This window comes from Athene noctua, chromosome 1 (genome assembly GCF_965140245.1).
Source record: "Athene noctua chromosome 1, bAthNoc1.hap1.1, whole genome shotgun sequence".
NCBI lineage: Eukaryota > Metazoa > Chordata > Aves > Strigiformes > Strigidae > Athene > Athene noctua.
The window spans coordinates 108,492,332-108,508,814 of NC_134037.1; the positions used below are offsets into that span (position 1 = coordinate 108,492,332).

At 38.1% G+C, this 16,483-nt stretch overlaps 1 protein-coding gene across 1 annotated transcript in view; it reads right to left on the reverse strand.

Moving 5' to 3' along the window:
• The window catches only part of SUSD4 (sushi domain containing 4), a 75,575-nt gene that overhangs the window by 9,268 nt on the left and 49,824 nt on the right, over positions 1-16,483 (reverse strand). The window contains exons 4-5 of the mRNA XM_074926351.1: positions 13,289-13,468; positions 9,504-9,692 (exon numbers count right to left, since the gene is read on the reverse strand). Coding sequence (XP_074782452.1) covers positions 9,504-9,692; positions 13,289-13,468 — 369 coding nt within the window. The remainder of the gene's footprint in view (positions 1-9,503; positions 9,693-13,288; positions 13,469-16,483) is intronic.

Sequence of the window (16,483 nt, forward strand, 5' to 3'; positions counted from 1 at the left end):
CTCAACAACTCCTGTCCAGTTCACCTGACAGACCTGGCCATTTCCACAGGTATTACCAGCACATGAATCACACTTGTACTGCACAGTACAGAGCCCTAATTTCAAGCTCCTCATCCTCCCACACACACATAACAACACATTGTATGACAGTGTAATGCCTATATCCCATACTCAGTTGATGGAACATCAGTATTAGCATCTTTCACAAAGGAAATATTTCTTAATAGTTATGAGTTTGTAAGAAACAACAAACAAAAAGAAAATAAATCTGTATTGTTAAAAAATGTAGCTGTTAGTTGTGGATTTTTAAACTATAAAGACACTATACTGTTTAATTTGTTAGCCAAAAAGATGTCAAGACAGAAATTGTTAGACAAAAATCGGTATTTCTAATGCAATATCAAATAGGGAAATGCAGGGGAGTGGGTGGCCAACAGGAAAAAGAGGAGGCCAAGGAAATTACTTCTGCACTTCAAATATTTAAAAAGGATTTTTCTATTTATACTTAGATTTCAGTTTAAAGTAATGTGATAAAAAAAACCCCAAACTATTTTAATTCTTAAAATTGCGTAACAAAAATTCCCATTCAACTGTCCAGTACTGTAAGTAGGATGGAAGAAAAACTGCTGGACTCTACCACTCACATCCAGTTGAGAGCTTGAAGAAGAAAGTAAGAGGTTTGTAAAAGGAAGGAAGTAGAAAACCCAGTTGCTTTAAAATAAGGCCTGTCAAAACATCTCAGTCTAGAACAGCTGCTTAATGAGAATTTATTTCTAAAGACACTCTGCAGAAATGTAAGCAGAACAGGAAGCATCCGTGGAGTTTTGATTTATCGTGAACATCAGCTTAACAATATCCTAAGGATACATTCCTATAACAAATGCTGCCAGCATTGTGAAGGGAGACTTAGTGCATATTATAGCTGCTCTGGAACAAGTGAGAAAAACTTTGAGGCCATTGAACTTGTGTTTCGAAAGTGAAGACATGCTTGGGGGAACTTTTCTGATTACTCATTCCCACAGCAAAACAACAGCACCAATAGTAATACCAGAATTGAAAGTTTAGTGGAAACAACAGAGTGAGCACTAATATGTAAGGCAACTCCTATTAAGCCTGACCGTAGACAAGACTTAAAGTAACAAAGATACAAGATGCTTATTTTGAACTCTAAAGTTGCCAGCAAATTTATTTCTTAAAGCCTACAGCAAGAATGATTTAAAAATATTGTGTTCTTAGTCATTAATTTAAAAATTCTTTTCAATCTTAACCTTTCTCAATTATTTAACCTTCACAATGCCACTTCCATGTTTTCTTCTGATAGGACACTTAACAGTTAAGCAACTTCTCGACCATTCAGCAAGTCAGTGTTCAAGCAACTAGGAACACGCCCCAGGTCTCATGGCTCTAAGCTGCTTGCTCTACCCCTAGACAATCACCCCTGGGTAATTCTGTACCAGCTACAATAGAGAGGTAAGCCTTTCAGTGTGCACACAGTGAGAGCATTTTTCACCTTCTACGAAGTGTGAAATGAATTGAATAATTAAGTTTTTAATGAAAAGCTGCTTCTCTGTTCTACCTTTGACAAACACCATCTTGCTGGAAATTGCTATCACTGACACCACCTGTATGAGCCTAAACAAAGCAGTATAAAACTAGTTTCAAGCCTATTTTAATAATAGTTTAATATTAGCTGATTCCTAAATGGAAATAGAAGGTGATTTACAATCACTTATTGTATACAGAGCTTCCTTGTTACTGGAGTTACAAATTATAGAGCCCATTTTGCAGTTCCAGTCAGATGAGCTCCTGCAGGAGCAAATCCACATTCATCCTCAACAATCCTGCCATCCCCAGCACAACAACTTGTGAAGCACTGATCTTAATGCCAAATCCACATTCATCCTCAACAATCCTGCCATCCCCAGCACAACAACTTGTGAAGCACTGATCTTAATGCCAAAGTCTTTAGTTTCAAATGCATTTCACAATGGATACAGAGTGAAACACATCCCAAGTGATCTTTCTACTATAAATGAGAAGATAAAAAGTACAATTTTCATTTAAACAAAAGATTGATGGCGACTTTGCAGCAATGGAGAGAGCTAGGAGTTCTTTTAGCAAGAGGCCCATCATTATCTTTAAGAAAATCTTTATACTCATTATTCACATGGGAGTGCTTGGAGCACTTGGTCTGTCTCATTTACAGCAGACTGTTCAGCTTTCTTCATCACTTGCTTTTAGTTTTGTTTCCTCTTCTTCCCATGAGCGGTTCACTTTATGATCAGTAATGGTCTTTTTAGGACTTTGAGAAGCAGATGCTGGGGACTGAATAGACGCCTAACAAGAAGGAATCAGAGAGCTTCAAACTTAGTCAAGGCTTGGGTATTTGACAGGCATCACAGGATATCCCCAGACCTGGAAAAGGTTGAAGTGCTTAGAAGTAGAATGGAGTTGGAGGAGGGGGAGAGAGCTGTTGAGAAGCTGGCTAAGAAAATCAGACAGATAAAAAGCAATTGATGGGGATGTCTGAAGAAACCAGTGCTCACTGTGAGCTGGACATATCAGTGTTTTTATGTTATTTTAATACCTCTTTCTTTAATAGCTTTTTCCTCTTTGTTTATAAGCAAGAATCCCTTGAGCCTGTGTGGTGTCACCTACACGAGTCATTCAGGTATCGATGAGAGAAGAGATGCTGGAATAGACAAGCTGTATTCCAGGGTTTAGGTGAAGGCTGAGGAAATCAAGGTATACCACATGGGAGAAGGAAAAGCACAAGGTCTCATTCTCAATGGAGTGCTACTAGGAAAAAAAAGGGGGAGGAAAACCAGCAGGTGAGATAAGCAGTGTAATACCACGAACCAGCTTACAAGACTGGGAAGGCGTGGAGGAGTATTGGTTTCTGTTTAGTTACCAAGTGCCTGCCTACACTGATTGGTGAAACTGTCACCCTTTAAACACCTTTTTTTTTTTTTTTTTTTTTTTTTTTAATCTCTAGAAATGAACAAACCTAAGCAGCAAGTAGACTTCCTAATGCATAGAGTCCGTAGCTACAGTTTCCTCCATCTGTGGGAGATGTTCTGTGATTGCACTCAAAGAAGTAGCCAGATTTAATGAACGTGTCCATAAAGCACAGAGATATTTGATTTCAAGGGAGACAATGCAGTGTGCTTATCCTTTCTGAGGAGCCCTGACAGATACAGTTAAAGATTAATATTACAAAACAGCCCTCAGGGAGAAATTTTTCCTGCCTTCCCCCACCTAACATTAGCATATTTAAAGCACCATGGATAAAACACTACATGGATCTGGCAGCTAACATGCAACTTCAGGGCAGAAATTATGGCTCCATAAACAAGCTGGGATGTCTGGCTGATTCTGGAAATACTAGGGAGTTTCTGAAAGGTACACAGGTGATAAAGCAGGTGTAAAACAATGATCTACTGTGACAGTCCTGTGCATCAGGCAGAAACAGAAGACATAAAAGAAACAGATTACAAGTTGTTCTGTTGGTTTCTTGAAAAGCTATGAACAGTGGAGAAGGCATCTATTTCAATCACAGCCAAGATCAAAGAAGATTTCTGCAATGCAAAAAAGGAGTAGTCACTTAGAAATATAATGGTATTTATCTTCTTCAAACAATGTCTTCAACTTGGAGACTGTTCTCTAAACCGCCCCATCCCTCATAACGAGAGCTGTAAAAAGCCCACTTCTGTGTATCAGTCTGTCTTGAAATGTGGTCTGGTTTTCTTTCCATTTCACTTTGCAGTACACCTGCTGGAGCTAAAAGATTGGATGATTATTAAGCAGTCTATCCACAGAACATGATTTGTCTGCCTAGTATTTTATGTTCACTGTGCTCTTTCTGAATTCAGTTCTTTTCCACACCTCTTCAGCTGTGGGTGAATGTGTACAGATTAACTTCAGCATTGTCCAACAGCACAAAATTCCTGATATTCCAAGTCACTATAAGCAGCTCCTTAAAGTGTTCAACTTCCATGCTCCTACAGGGTGGCCAGATGTGTATTGTTTCTGCATTCCTGGGTGATGAACAAATTCACTGTCTACAGTGCAGAAACACATAGAATTACTGAATTGCTTTTTTTTTAAAAACAAACCAAAACAAACCAAACCTGTCCTTTTAAACTTCTTCATCACACTTGTTTTCTAAAACATAATCTCCCCTAGGGTGTAACACTATCAGCCCATTTCATCCTTTGGATACCAGGCTAAAGGCATCACCGATATGTGCTTACAGATATTGTTGGCTGCTGCAATTTGAGCATTTATTGCTGGTTGTCATTCCTGAATTGCAAGAAGTATTGCTGTAGGCAGTGAGTATATTCTGAAACACCACTCTAGTCAGAGCTATTAAAAACAAGGCTATCAATGCGTCTTATGTTAACATTAACTCAGTTAACTTGGATGACCTCTTTGGCAGTTGAACAATATTTAATTTATTCTGCCTCCTGCCTCCAAACTGAGTACATGTAAACATAGAACAGAATCCTGGTATCTACCTCTCTTAATTTCTTAATACCACAGTGTTTCACAATTTGCTTGTGTTGCTGCCCTCTGCCTCCTCTACAGGATTTTTATCTGTTGGAGATCTGCTGCATCAACATTACCTTCCCTCATGATATGCATCAGTCTGTCATGTTGGAATTTATCTAAAATGCCAACAAAGAAACACAGAGAAAATTCCATGCATACCAATGTAGAGTATCTCAGGTTTAGGATTGCCTACTTTATTCTTACTCTTGAACATAAACTGATTACAGGCTGACTTGTATTTTTTTTTCTCTGTATTTAATTCTGTATTTATTGCTGTGTGTTCAAGAATATAAAATATTTTAAGGGCATAGATTATAAAACATGTACCTCGCGTCAATCACTGTTTATGGCATTAGCAATTGTTATATAAGAATGAAGGTTTTACAAGGTTTCCTTCAAAGTATCCTGCGTATAACTGGTTAGAAAGCTTAAGCCACTTTATTTTGAAATATTAAGCAGCTATGGCATTTCACCTGTAGTATCAGCCTCCTCCAGTGCTCTTTCATGTTCTTTACTTTCTAGGTTCTCTGTCAGAATTACCAGAACCTCTCTCTAAGTGTCTGTCGTGAGGTTTATGAGAAGAATAATTTTAAAGCTCTGCCCTGTGTTCTTGCCTGTCTTTGGGGAATGTTTTTTTATTTGTAGCATATTTTACAGGTTTTAATTTTTTATATGACTAACTTTTATTCTTCAGAAATTTCCTGGTGCTCCAGGTGGGGTTTCTTGGCTTCCCTTGCACTTCTTCTGGCTTTGTTGTGCAATTTTCTTTATTCCTTCATTCTCCTATGTTTCTTCCATAGTTTCTATAATTTTCAGGATCCTGTCAGTAATTGGTGGTTGCTTAGCATTGTATCTTTTCACCTCCCCTCACAAGGAGGTGTTTTTATATACCAGAGTTCTGAAATGCTTTCAGTTTTCTTCTGTGTTTTTCCTCTCTTCTACTCATCAAAACTCCCCTTTGAAGTCTATTCCTCATGTTTGTTTCATTTTAATTTTGAATCTACCTACAAAAATTTAAAATATTTTCTATTTTACATTCTTTCAAGCTTAACCTCAGCTGGAGAATCTGTTGATTCTGGCATGCAGAATGAAGTTTTGATATTGCAATATATCTGATTTCCTGCAGGACCAGCTTTTCTGTTCAGCTGGGATGATGCTGAAACCAGACATTCCAGATAATAGGATCATGTCTGTTCTTTGCAAATTCAATCAACTTGTTTTCCCTTTTACTCTTAAATAATACAAAGCGGGAATTCCCAGTTGCACTATCCATACAACTGCTTTATATTCTAGCATTAGCACTGTAATAAAATTCCCCCAGCCCCTTCCCCTCTTTGCCTGTTTTCCTCCTCGGTTCTTTATAAGAACTATTCCTTACATCTTCTTGGAAGTCTTCCAAGGGGCATGAAAGATTAATAATACAGAGTCTAGATGGCAAGGTGTGTAAACATATACAGATCATGTTTCCAAAGTCCTAATGACCAGGCATTTTTGTTTGGTTTTGGGTTTTAAAAATTTTTCCAAATCCTGTGTAATGTCTTTGTTCACATTAAAGTATCATATCATAAACATTTCTAGTTTTAAACGTTTGATTTCACAGAGTTCCATACCAATATGTTTTCAAGTGTTTGCCCTCCTCCAATGTTTTTGATTTTACAGTTAATGTTTATACCCCATGTAGTAATCTTAAATTTAACGGGTTTTCCACCCATCTTTTGCATATCTGATTTTACAGAAGGCAACCACTAACTTACATCAGTTTCTACAGATGGATGATTAACCCCTAACCGGTAATTAAAAAATAATATAAATTAAAAAAAAAAAATCCTTAAGATTTTCATGTATCTTTTGAAGTGTCTAGTGAGTTTCAGTACAAAAGAAAGTTTAAAAGAACTGCATAATTATGGAATTCCACTAGAAAAAAGGATATTAAGAAAGCTAAAGATGTAAATCGAGGCCTTAAAGGAGAAGAAAATTGAGTGTTAAGGTGCTTTATCTTATCCTCTAAATGACTGTAAAATTTTTTAGCACTGGTAAAACAACACCATTTCCTCTACTGTCATTCTCAGATATAGTTGAACCATTTCAACTGAAGCTTCCCAAATGATTCAGCTTGAGGGAGACACTCAAAAATCCATCTGAATGTTTTAAATTTGGCAAAGGTACAAGCATTTAAGAAGTGGATCTCATACCAGTAAATACTTGGCAATCTGAGCTAGAGGCATCCTTATTTGCCTGAGCTGTAACAACTTCCCTGATCAAATGCAAACAGCTGTTTCTGAGAAGTGACTGCATAACTCTGCACTTTTGGCTGCACTTCAGTACCAGGTAACAATTATTATGTACTGCTGTGATAAAGCAACAGTGATTTTAATTATCAGAAAAATTGTCTTCCCTATCAGCAAAAATTAGTCTCTCACCAGAGCTGGGGGAAGCTCTGTGCTTGGCAATATTGAGAATAAGACTGGACTGAGCATTAAAAAGCATGCTGTACAACGGGAGCTGAGTGCTCCCTGGTGTAACTATTTAAATGGAGCTACAAACCCTTCATTCAGAATTTATTTGGCCCAATGAAGAGGGAAAACTTCACGAGACTGACATATAGGATTTGTATGATTACACACACATTTAAGAAACTCCTTCTGTGAAGGTTTCAAGAACATATATCAAAATGAGAAAGCTGTAAGCAGCATTGTTTATAGCAGAATAAAAGGTCTAAATAGTTTACTATAGCTTCCAAACGACCGTTTCCTTTTAATCATTACCATATTAAAATACTAAGCAGGAAATGTCATTAGAATAAATTTTGAAATGATCATGGAAATAAATAAATGGAATGCATTTGTTACTTGCAGATTTCCTCTGTGAAAAATACTGCTTGGCGAGATTATGTCTCACACGTAAAAGGAATGTTGAAGAATGAGTCTGACATCAGGATGGAAGGTGTAGAAGAAAAAATATGCGGGGAGGGAGTTTTGTCCACTAATTAAGAGTAGTGGATTGTAACAAGACTCCTGGAGACTGGCAGTCCTTGCATAAATCACTTGAACAAACACTTTCAAAGGAGGACATCTCAAGTTGATTTACCTTATCTGGATTTAATTTTGATGTTTGCTGCATACCAGCTGAAGCATCCCTACAACAGAGTTCCCAAGGGGGTTTGTCAGGGCTGACCTTGTAGTGCTGCTGCTCTTTCCTCTGCCCCAACAGAAGTAGGGACAGCCCCAAAGCTGAGGAGAACCTGCTTCTGCAAGCGTTATGCTCTAGACTTCAGTCTCCTGTGGTTCACTCAATACATGCACAGATGGGACGCCAACATGAAATCACCGTGGAAAGTTTTAACATTTAGAGAGAGTAATAAGAAAGCAATTAAAAAGGAGGCTGGATCTAAATCAAAACTCGGGAGGCCTCCCAGATGGCCGTGACTTAGCGGCTGGCACACACTGATCCCCTCTATCACAGATCATCATAGTTGACTGGGGGTGATAACTTTTGACATGTTATTTAAAATGTAGAACTTTCAGGGCAGCAGCCCTATTTTAAATTATCAAGAAAAAAGAGTCTCTCTATGACTTTATAATACAAGCAATAAACGATGAGCACATGACTTTTTCCAGGTATTTTGACAGAGGTTGAAATTCTCACCTGTGTTACATGGGGGGAAGACACATCTTGTTTCATACACTTCAGTGCCTGCATTTTTATCCTCTTATCTTTCTGACTGGAGAATTTTAATTTTTTCAAAACAGTTATGATGTTTGGATTAAGCCTAAGAGGGCCCTTCCGATTTTTTAAATGTATTTTCCGCATTATAAACAACCACAAACAAACCTTCCAAAAATAGCTTACGTAGAGCTGAATTGGGATTAATCTTTTATGGTGTGCTAAACTAAAAAAAAATCATTTTGTTATGTCATTCCAAAATTGCAGAGGCATTTCTGAATTTTGGAACTTGAACTGTCAGTTAAAAAGAAGGATCAGTTTATTATTTTTGTGCAGTATATGTCATTTAGGTGATGCTGTTGGCAAATTTTTGCTCTTCCAGAATGCTTAGCATTTAGCTCAGTGACATAAGCCTCACATATGAATTCCTATAATTGCTTTCACCTAAATTCTACAGGCTTGAAATAGACCAAAAAAGTAGTCCTTTTAGGGGAATGAAATGTAGAGGATGTGTTTGGATTCTAATGACTTCCTAGGATATTTCATTCAAGATAGCATGAAGATAGAGGAAGGTAATTCACACGGTTTTGACCGTGCATAGAGCAGTACATTCGGTACCTTTGTTTTAAATGTATGGGATGCAAACACAAATGCACTACAATATCCTCCATTCCAGCGCTGCAGCTATAGTCACAGATTATTTCTTTCAGCCTGGTACAATTTACCTCTGTTTCACACTGAACAGTTTTTATGTTCCTAATCAATAAATTAGCTCAGTCATTTTAGGTGCAAATCCTTCTTTAAGGTTAACTACTATGAGAGACAACAAATATTCAAGCATGCAGCACTGTGTAGCACCGAATGATGTTTGCAGCTGGCACAGCCCAAACTAAGAGTTTCTATAGAGTATTTTTTAGTTTTTCATAGATATCTAACTGTATCTATAGAAACTCAGACCATCTGCGCACAAATGTGAATTCCGTACCTTCCCCGGCATTTTCATTAGAAAAGCTGCAAAGAATTTACTCTTTAAGGGCAAAGCAATCATTTCTAAAGAGCTTCCTCTCTTGCACTTAGGACACCAAGAGAGCAAATGTTTGTTAGGGAACACCAAGGGCTAATGGTGCAGTGAACCACAGTGGGTTGCATGCAACAAAACCCAGATACAATTTGCATGGCCTGTGGAAACATTACATATAGCATAACTGTGGTTATAGCCCTGAGTTAAAATCATATAGAGCATGCTGGTTTTGGAAAATGGAAAGATAAACAAACAATAAGACATTTACCTTCCACGTCAAGGCACCTAGGTGGGCTATCTGACCAGATAAGGTTATACATGCACTCAAGGAACTCTGCCCCTTCTAGTTTATATCCAGGAAAGCATTGATAATACACCACTGTTCCTACGGGGAAGGAGGACTCGAACTCAGATATGTTAATGTAACTATGAGGAAGAACCAATGGCCTCAGGCAACCTGCAAATTAAGAAGAGGGAGGTATCTTTTATTATAAAGTGCTTATCTCAGTCATCTTCACACATCTTGGTTACAATTCCTAAATTGAGGAGTGTGATATTTTTCATCTTCTCTACTATGAATGGCATGCCTGCATGATCTCCCTCGGATACATATGCTTCATTATCCCGCTTCAAACCCTTTCATTGTTTAGCCCACACGCTTTGCTAGCGTGGGATCCACTCTCAGCAGATCCAGGAAAGGTTTACTGAAAATGACAGCATTTTGTTTCACAAACATTCACTGGTTTAGCAGATGGCAATTTCTTTCTGAGGTAGAATCTTTAATAAATAAAGATTGTCATTTATATAAACCATGAATTTTATTCCTCCTCTTAAAACTGACAGGCATGTAAACCATCTTTAATATTAAAACTGCTCCCATGACAAAGTGCACACAACCATAAAAGATTTGCAGACAGAATCAATGATTTTGAAATTCCAGTTTGAGAAAGTCTTCCTAGGAGCAGTCCCACGATAAACACTGAATGAGGTCTCAGATTAGGTTATCAGAAAGTTAAGGTACTTATTATCACCAAAAATTGTAAATGTAGTCAGAGACTACACTCTCCTTCTGGAATTACTTCTGAGGGATCTGTACCATGGGTGGTACTGAGTGGTGACAGTTAAATGGTCACCAACCATATTTGGTGCAAGAAAGAGCAGTGAATTTAACAGATGACCTGACTTTATAATGAGTCATTCATATACATTCAGAGTCTGTTTTGAGCGGGTATTTAGATAAGAGTTTGTACCAGAGGAAAAAAAAATTCCTTGTGGCCCTGGAAATGCCCCTCTGCGTAATACTTAATACTGTTGATTTTTTAATTTTCAATAATGTGGAGGAAAGATGATTAGTAATCAGGGAATGAAAAATAATACTACGCAGTTATGAGACTAATAGATGCTGCATTATGGCAATCCATAAATAGGTCTCTTGCCACTACTAGGAATTTGTGAAGGATGTTCACACAGCTCTCATCATTTTAAGCCTGAGGGGAAACTAAAATCAGCCTGGGAACTTGTAAGATACTGGCATCTAACAGAAAAAGTCTCAGCAGCACTTCAAGTAGTTATTTTCTTGCAATGGTCTTTTGAGGGAGAGGGACGAAAATAAAACAACAGAAAAAGCTTGAAAGCTTTTTACAGTACGCTGTACTAGCAGAGCAATGGTTTTGATAGCTGTTTTACTAGCTGGTTATCTCCCTGTTTAAATAAAGCTTCAAGCATCCTATCTACTGGCTACTGCTTGTACCCCTGATCAAGTATACCCCACACATACCACACCAGTTCCTGCAAACTGAGCAGCCCACTGAGCAGGATGATATAAGCACCCTCCATTGGGACAGAAGGAGCACAGACTTCCTGAGCAAGACAAAGCTTACTCTTCTCTAAACTGTGTCAGGGAAAATTTTGTCCTGATGGTTCAGAATGTTAATGCTCATTGGGTTCCTTGTAATGCAGGACAGAGAATTACTTCAATTTATTGGAGAACAGTGTTTTGTGAAAATCCCTAGGTCTCCAAACATCTCAACATTTCTGCTTGAAAAGTTCATTTTGACATTTTCTTTGCTAAAGTAGTTCACATCATTTCAGATCAGTAATTATCATTATTATCTCATGGAAAAAAATAGTTAGAGGTTGGGTTCTTACACGCTCTACAATCCTTTCGCACTGCTATGACAGAAAAAAAAGCATCTTAGTGTCATGAGACTCCCCTGCCTGTTGTAATCAAAGGGCCATAGAAAGGTAATTGACAGCCAACCTAGTGCAAGTAGACAAGTGGCTTTGATGTTATTAGTGCCTGACGTAGCAAAAAGAAAATTCTGGAGACAATTTTGGGAGAGGTTTATAGAATTGGGCAAAATATGGCAGATACTTGAATCTGAATTGCCTATTCTCTACCTATCTGGTAGTTACAGCACTCGGCTCTAGTGCAACTGATTTCCTAACTTTTATTAGCACTGCTTTTAGTTTGAAAGCAGTTTTAAAGCTTTTATTTTGAAAAGTAGTTATATCAAATCTTGAGTAGCAGCAATTAATTGTATTTCATAGCATAAATACAACAACAGAAGAAAGTAACAAGCCAAGGGGTACTTGCGGTACTTTTGCTTAGCCGGGTAATGCTGGCTGTCACAAAATTTCCACCTGGATCTTTGGCAAATACAGGACCTGCAAATCAATCTTTTGATTCATCTCACCTAACTGCAAGAATCTTAATCTACCTTAATTAGATGTGACGTGTGCCCACTCTCAAAAATAGGCTGTATACTTCATGCTGCCACACATGATGCCATTGCCAATAAAATACCCCAAAACTAGTGTCCATTTCTTTATGGCTTTGTACAAACTCTCTTTTTCTATTAGCCCTATTCAGATACAACGTGTGCATCTACAACACTGAGCTAGCCCTGCAATGTGCCTAAATTTCTACATGTCTGTGCCATAGTCTAAGAGAAGATCTTGGGGGACAGTTTGATGTGCCCAAACCGAGGGTCCTAGCTGTGGAGACACATGGGAACTAAGCCCCTGTAACTTCTGACTCTGGTGCCCACCAATCTCATCACTTTACAGCAGAAACAAGCCCCAACTTTCATGTCTCACTCTGCCACTGTCACTCCTAAGAATGTCCCAGCTCCCCTGTCTGCCTGCCCTGACTCTACAAATTGATGTGATGATGTAATTAAGTGCCTACAGAGACCTGTCAGCTTTAGGAGACAATATACAGGTTTGCAGAAAGTTAATACTAACCCAGTCGTCTTAGCACAGACAGTTAAAATCTTGCTATGCTCTTCAGCTGGTCAAGCTTGTTACCAAGATGTGAACTGGTTAAAAACAAGTCAATGGTACTAAACCATGCATGTTAGAAATGTAAAGGTAATAGCAGCCCAGGGTTACAGAAATTCCATCCACTATAGCTGGCTTACCCCCAGCCATTTCTCGCAGTCTGAGCGAAGCTGGGATCCCATGCTACTAATATTACTAGTTCTACAGCTAATGGCTTTGCTGGCCAAAATCATTCCTGTGAATACCCTGAATTTTCAGGCAATACCTATCGTTTAACAGACTGTGAATGTGATCAACAACTCTGCTGAAAACTCTGATAGAAGAACAGGTTCCAGCTTCTCTCCTTTACCCCTGCCCGCTGCACAAGGGAAAGAAAAGTAAACTGCAGCTAGAAGCTTAAATCTTTCCAGAAATTAATTGGTGCAAAAATGTCAATTGCCCATCAGAGCTTTTGCTGAACTTCTGACTGATTTAACCCTGATTTTTTTTTTTTTTAAATGCAATGCATCTGTGTCAGATTTTAGACTAGCAAACAAAAAAGCAATATTTAAAGTAGTATTTTAAGTGTGGGTATGTTCAGAAAGTGGCATTTTCTTTCCTGCAGTAAGCAATAAGGAAGAGAAATCAAAAAAATCTTAGCAGCAGAACTATTCAAATACTGTACAGCAGAGCTTATCAGATCACTGACATCCTTACAACTGTAGAAAAAAATATTGGCAAACTATCACAAGATGCATGAGCTATAAAACAGGATGTGCTGGTGTACTAAACCTTGACAAATGGGCAGATTATCCCATGTTCCATCGTCTTGACATATTGAAACCATGTTGTCTAAGTCAGGGTAACGGATCTGGAATCCTTCATGACAGCTGATTATTAACTTATCGCCAGTCCTGTATGTCTTGTTATGAATCTCTGCATCTTCAACATGTGGAACAAGGCAATCTGTGACTTCATAAAAAAAAAAATAGTAACTTAATTAAAAAAACATGGCTAGCTATTCGATAATCAAGTTCTTAAGCAAAAGTTATGTTAATTGAAGTGCTCTGCTTAAACTGTTTGGATAATACATGCATTTCAGTAAATATGTCCTTTCCATAGATAACCATCAGTTACAAAGTTTATAGCACTGTAGTAGAAGCTGATGGGCTACAATAAAGGATCATTCCCCCAGACTTTTTTAAACAAACAAAATTAAAAGTGTTTAAGAAGACTTTTTAATTTTGCCCTTCCATTCATGTGTGCAAACTACACTGCACAGTCTAACTATTCCAAAGTCCCACGAGAAGGCAGACTGTTTGACAGCACTAAGGACAGGACAAAAGAAAAGATAAAATACAGATATGGCATGAGGAACACAGAAAAACTGGTTTTAGCAGAGAGACAGATGAAAATCAGGTACATTTACAAGGGTTTATCCAGATCCTTTCCACAGACTTTGTTATGAGAATGTCTTCACTCCCATCTCATTAATTCTGTTTTAAATCAGGTAATTTTACGTGCCTGAATTCATATGCCTTTAGAGGACCTGATTTCTAAGGCCCTGAGCAGCATCTCAAGTGCTTGTAGAAGATTATCAACATGGTAAATGACTGCAGACCTCTAGTGATACACAGGCATGGGCTTTATTACCTATCCATGATACATGTATAGGACAGTTCTCTCACTGTATATACTGGTGCCAAAGACACCAAAATATAAAATAAAACCCAGAAGACTAAAAAAATGAAAGATGTTGTGGAAAGTGGAAGGAAGGGGTGAGGCAGGGTAAAAATTCCTCTGCTAATACTGAATAATTAAGAGACAAGCCAAGAGGATATGAAGGAATAATCCAGGTGACTCAAAGTTCAACCTCCTCAGAAATGCAAAGTGAGATTAAACAGAAGAGAGGAAAAGATTAAATATTGGGAAAATATAATCAAAATTATGTTTGTCTGCCAGCAGTCAATCCATGACAGAAATGGTAGTAAAAGTTTCCAGGCATCAAAACCTACAAAGTATTTCAAATAAAAGCAAGACAGTAAAAATATTATAAGACTGGATTATATTGGGTTTTTTTTCCCAACACTTCTACCACAAGAGACAATTGACTTCATTTAGGAATGCAATGTTTATAAAAAAGACGACATTTCAGAAGTCCCTTGAGACTTGCATAAAAGAGAAAGTTTCTGCCATTTTCATGGGTAATTTTTGCTAAAGAGGAAGAGGCAGCGCTAAATGTGTATTTGGCAATTAATTGTGAGCATGCACAAAATAAAGCAATAGCAGCAGCTTGCTTGTTTGCTTAGAAGTACAACTAGAAGCAAGATAAACTGTCATTTAGCATAGCACACTCAAACTACTAAGAGCAAATGCATTTCCTAATGTATTTATTTATTTAGGCAAACTAGGGGATCTATTATTCTGTGATGCATCACTAAATTTTACTAATGTGAAGTTGAAGAGCATTATTTCCCCAGTTAAAACATATTTTCCTTTGTACCTTCCCATTACAGGAATGTTTGCTAAAACACATACTTAGCTAACTCTTAGTATGGGGCCTGGACATACTAGTCAAAATTTTTTCCATTTATCTTGTTACTTTTAGCTCCTTGGCTGCTGCAGCAGGTACCTTCTGCTGTCTGTAACAGGAAGGGCCGGGAGTCTGATGGGTGGTCTGAGACCCTGCAGCAAGATGTTTTATTATAATTTATTAATTTATAAATGCCCAAGACTGAAAGGATACGTACCCTAACAGAAGGTTATAAAAATGCACTGGGCTGAGGATGCAGACATCACCTTCAAAGACTGGATCATTTTTTTTCTCTCTCTCTGACAAGTTAATCAGCAAAGGAGACAGCAGAGGATGCCCCATAAGAAATGTCTGATGCTAAGCCTTGAATGCTGTCATGAAGAGAAGAGGCAGCCCTGGGCACCCCCGAGGGTGGGATAAGATAGATGGGGATCCTGCTCCATGGCCACGCCGGAGGAGGTTTGGAGATGGATGCCAGAAGATAATGTCAATGAATAGCTTAACTCTCTTGGCATAACAGCTTTCTGTTGCTATACAAATAAAAGAGGTGTGTACACATACACTGCAGTAAAATATGAGATTTCACTCTCAAAACAGGGGAAATTGATTCTGTAACAATGATCTATTACAGCGACTTCATGCCCATTATTCCAAGTAACAGCTATAGATCGAATCATTTTAATCGGCTAGATGTTGGCAGAGAACAGTGATAAGTTGCTCACTGTACCATCCTTCACCTACAACATCCTGGCTGACTTTGATAACAGGTCTATTATAAGCCCCGGCTAAACGCAAGACCAATGGACCACAGTTTTACAGCTCTTTTTGCTGATGCCTTGTGAGCAAATGCTTTCCCACTGGCTGATTTTGTATTGTTTAGCACTTAGTCAGGCATAAATGGCAGTAGCCAACTCTCCACAAACAACTGCATTAGCTGGCACAAATTCTGCTTGGAAAAGCTGAGAATAAGTGACTGGATTTTAAAATGTCCTGTCCTAGAAAATAAACTGCTTTATTCTAAGTACTTTTCAGCAAATCTGTGGAAGCTGCTAGACCATTTAAGGGAATACATGGTCTTTAACCAGCATGGAACAGCAACGGCTATGACTTACACTCCTTTCTGGCAGTTTTACACAATCTGCTTATATCAACCATGTGAATATTAAAATGGGACAGCCAAAAGAACACATTCCTTATCTTGCAGAAGCACAAAGAGGTGGGGTGCAGCCAGCAGGCCTGACAGACTGATGCTCATCTTGACTTAACTTTAATGAAGATGTAGCTTTATACATTAGGAGTTCTTGGCTTTAGCAAACCAAGTGTGTCCTCCATCACAGGATGATCGGTCTGAAGAGTAAAATTTGTTAAACACTATAGTTATAATGCTTTAGTTTATGTGCATATCATGCATCATGTCTCAGAACTGTTTGTTCCAGCCCATGGGGAAAGATGAC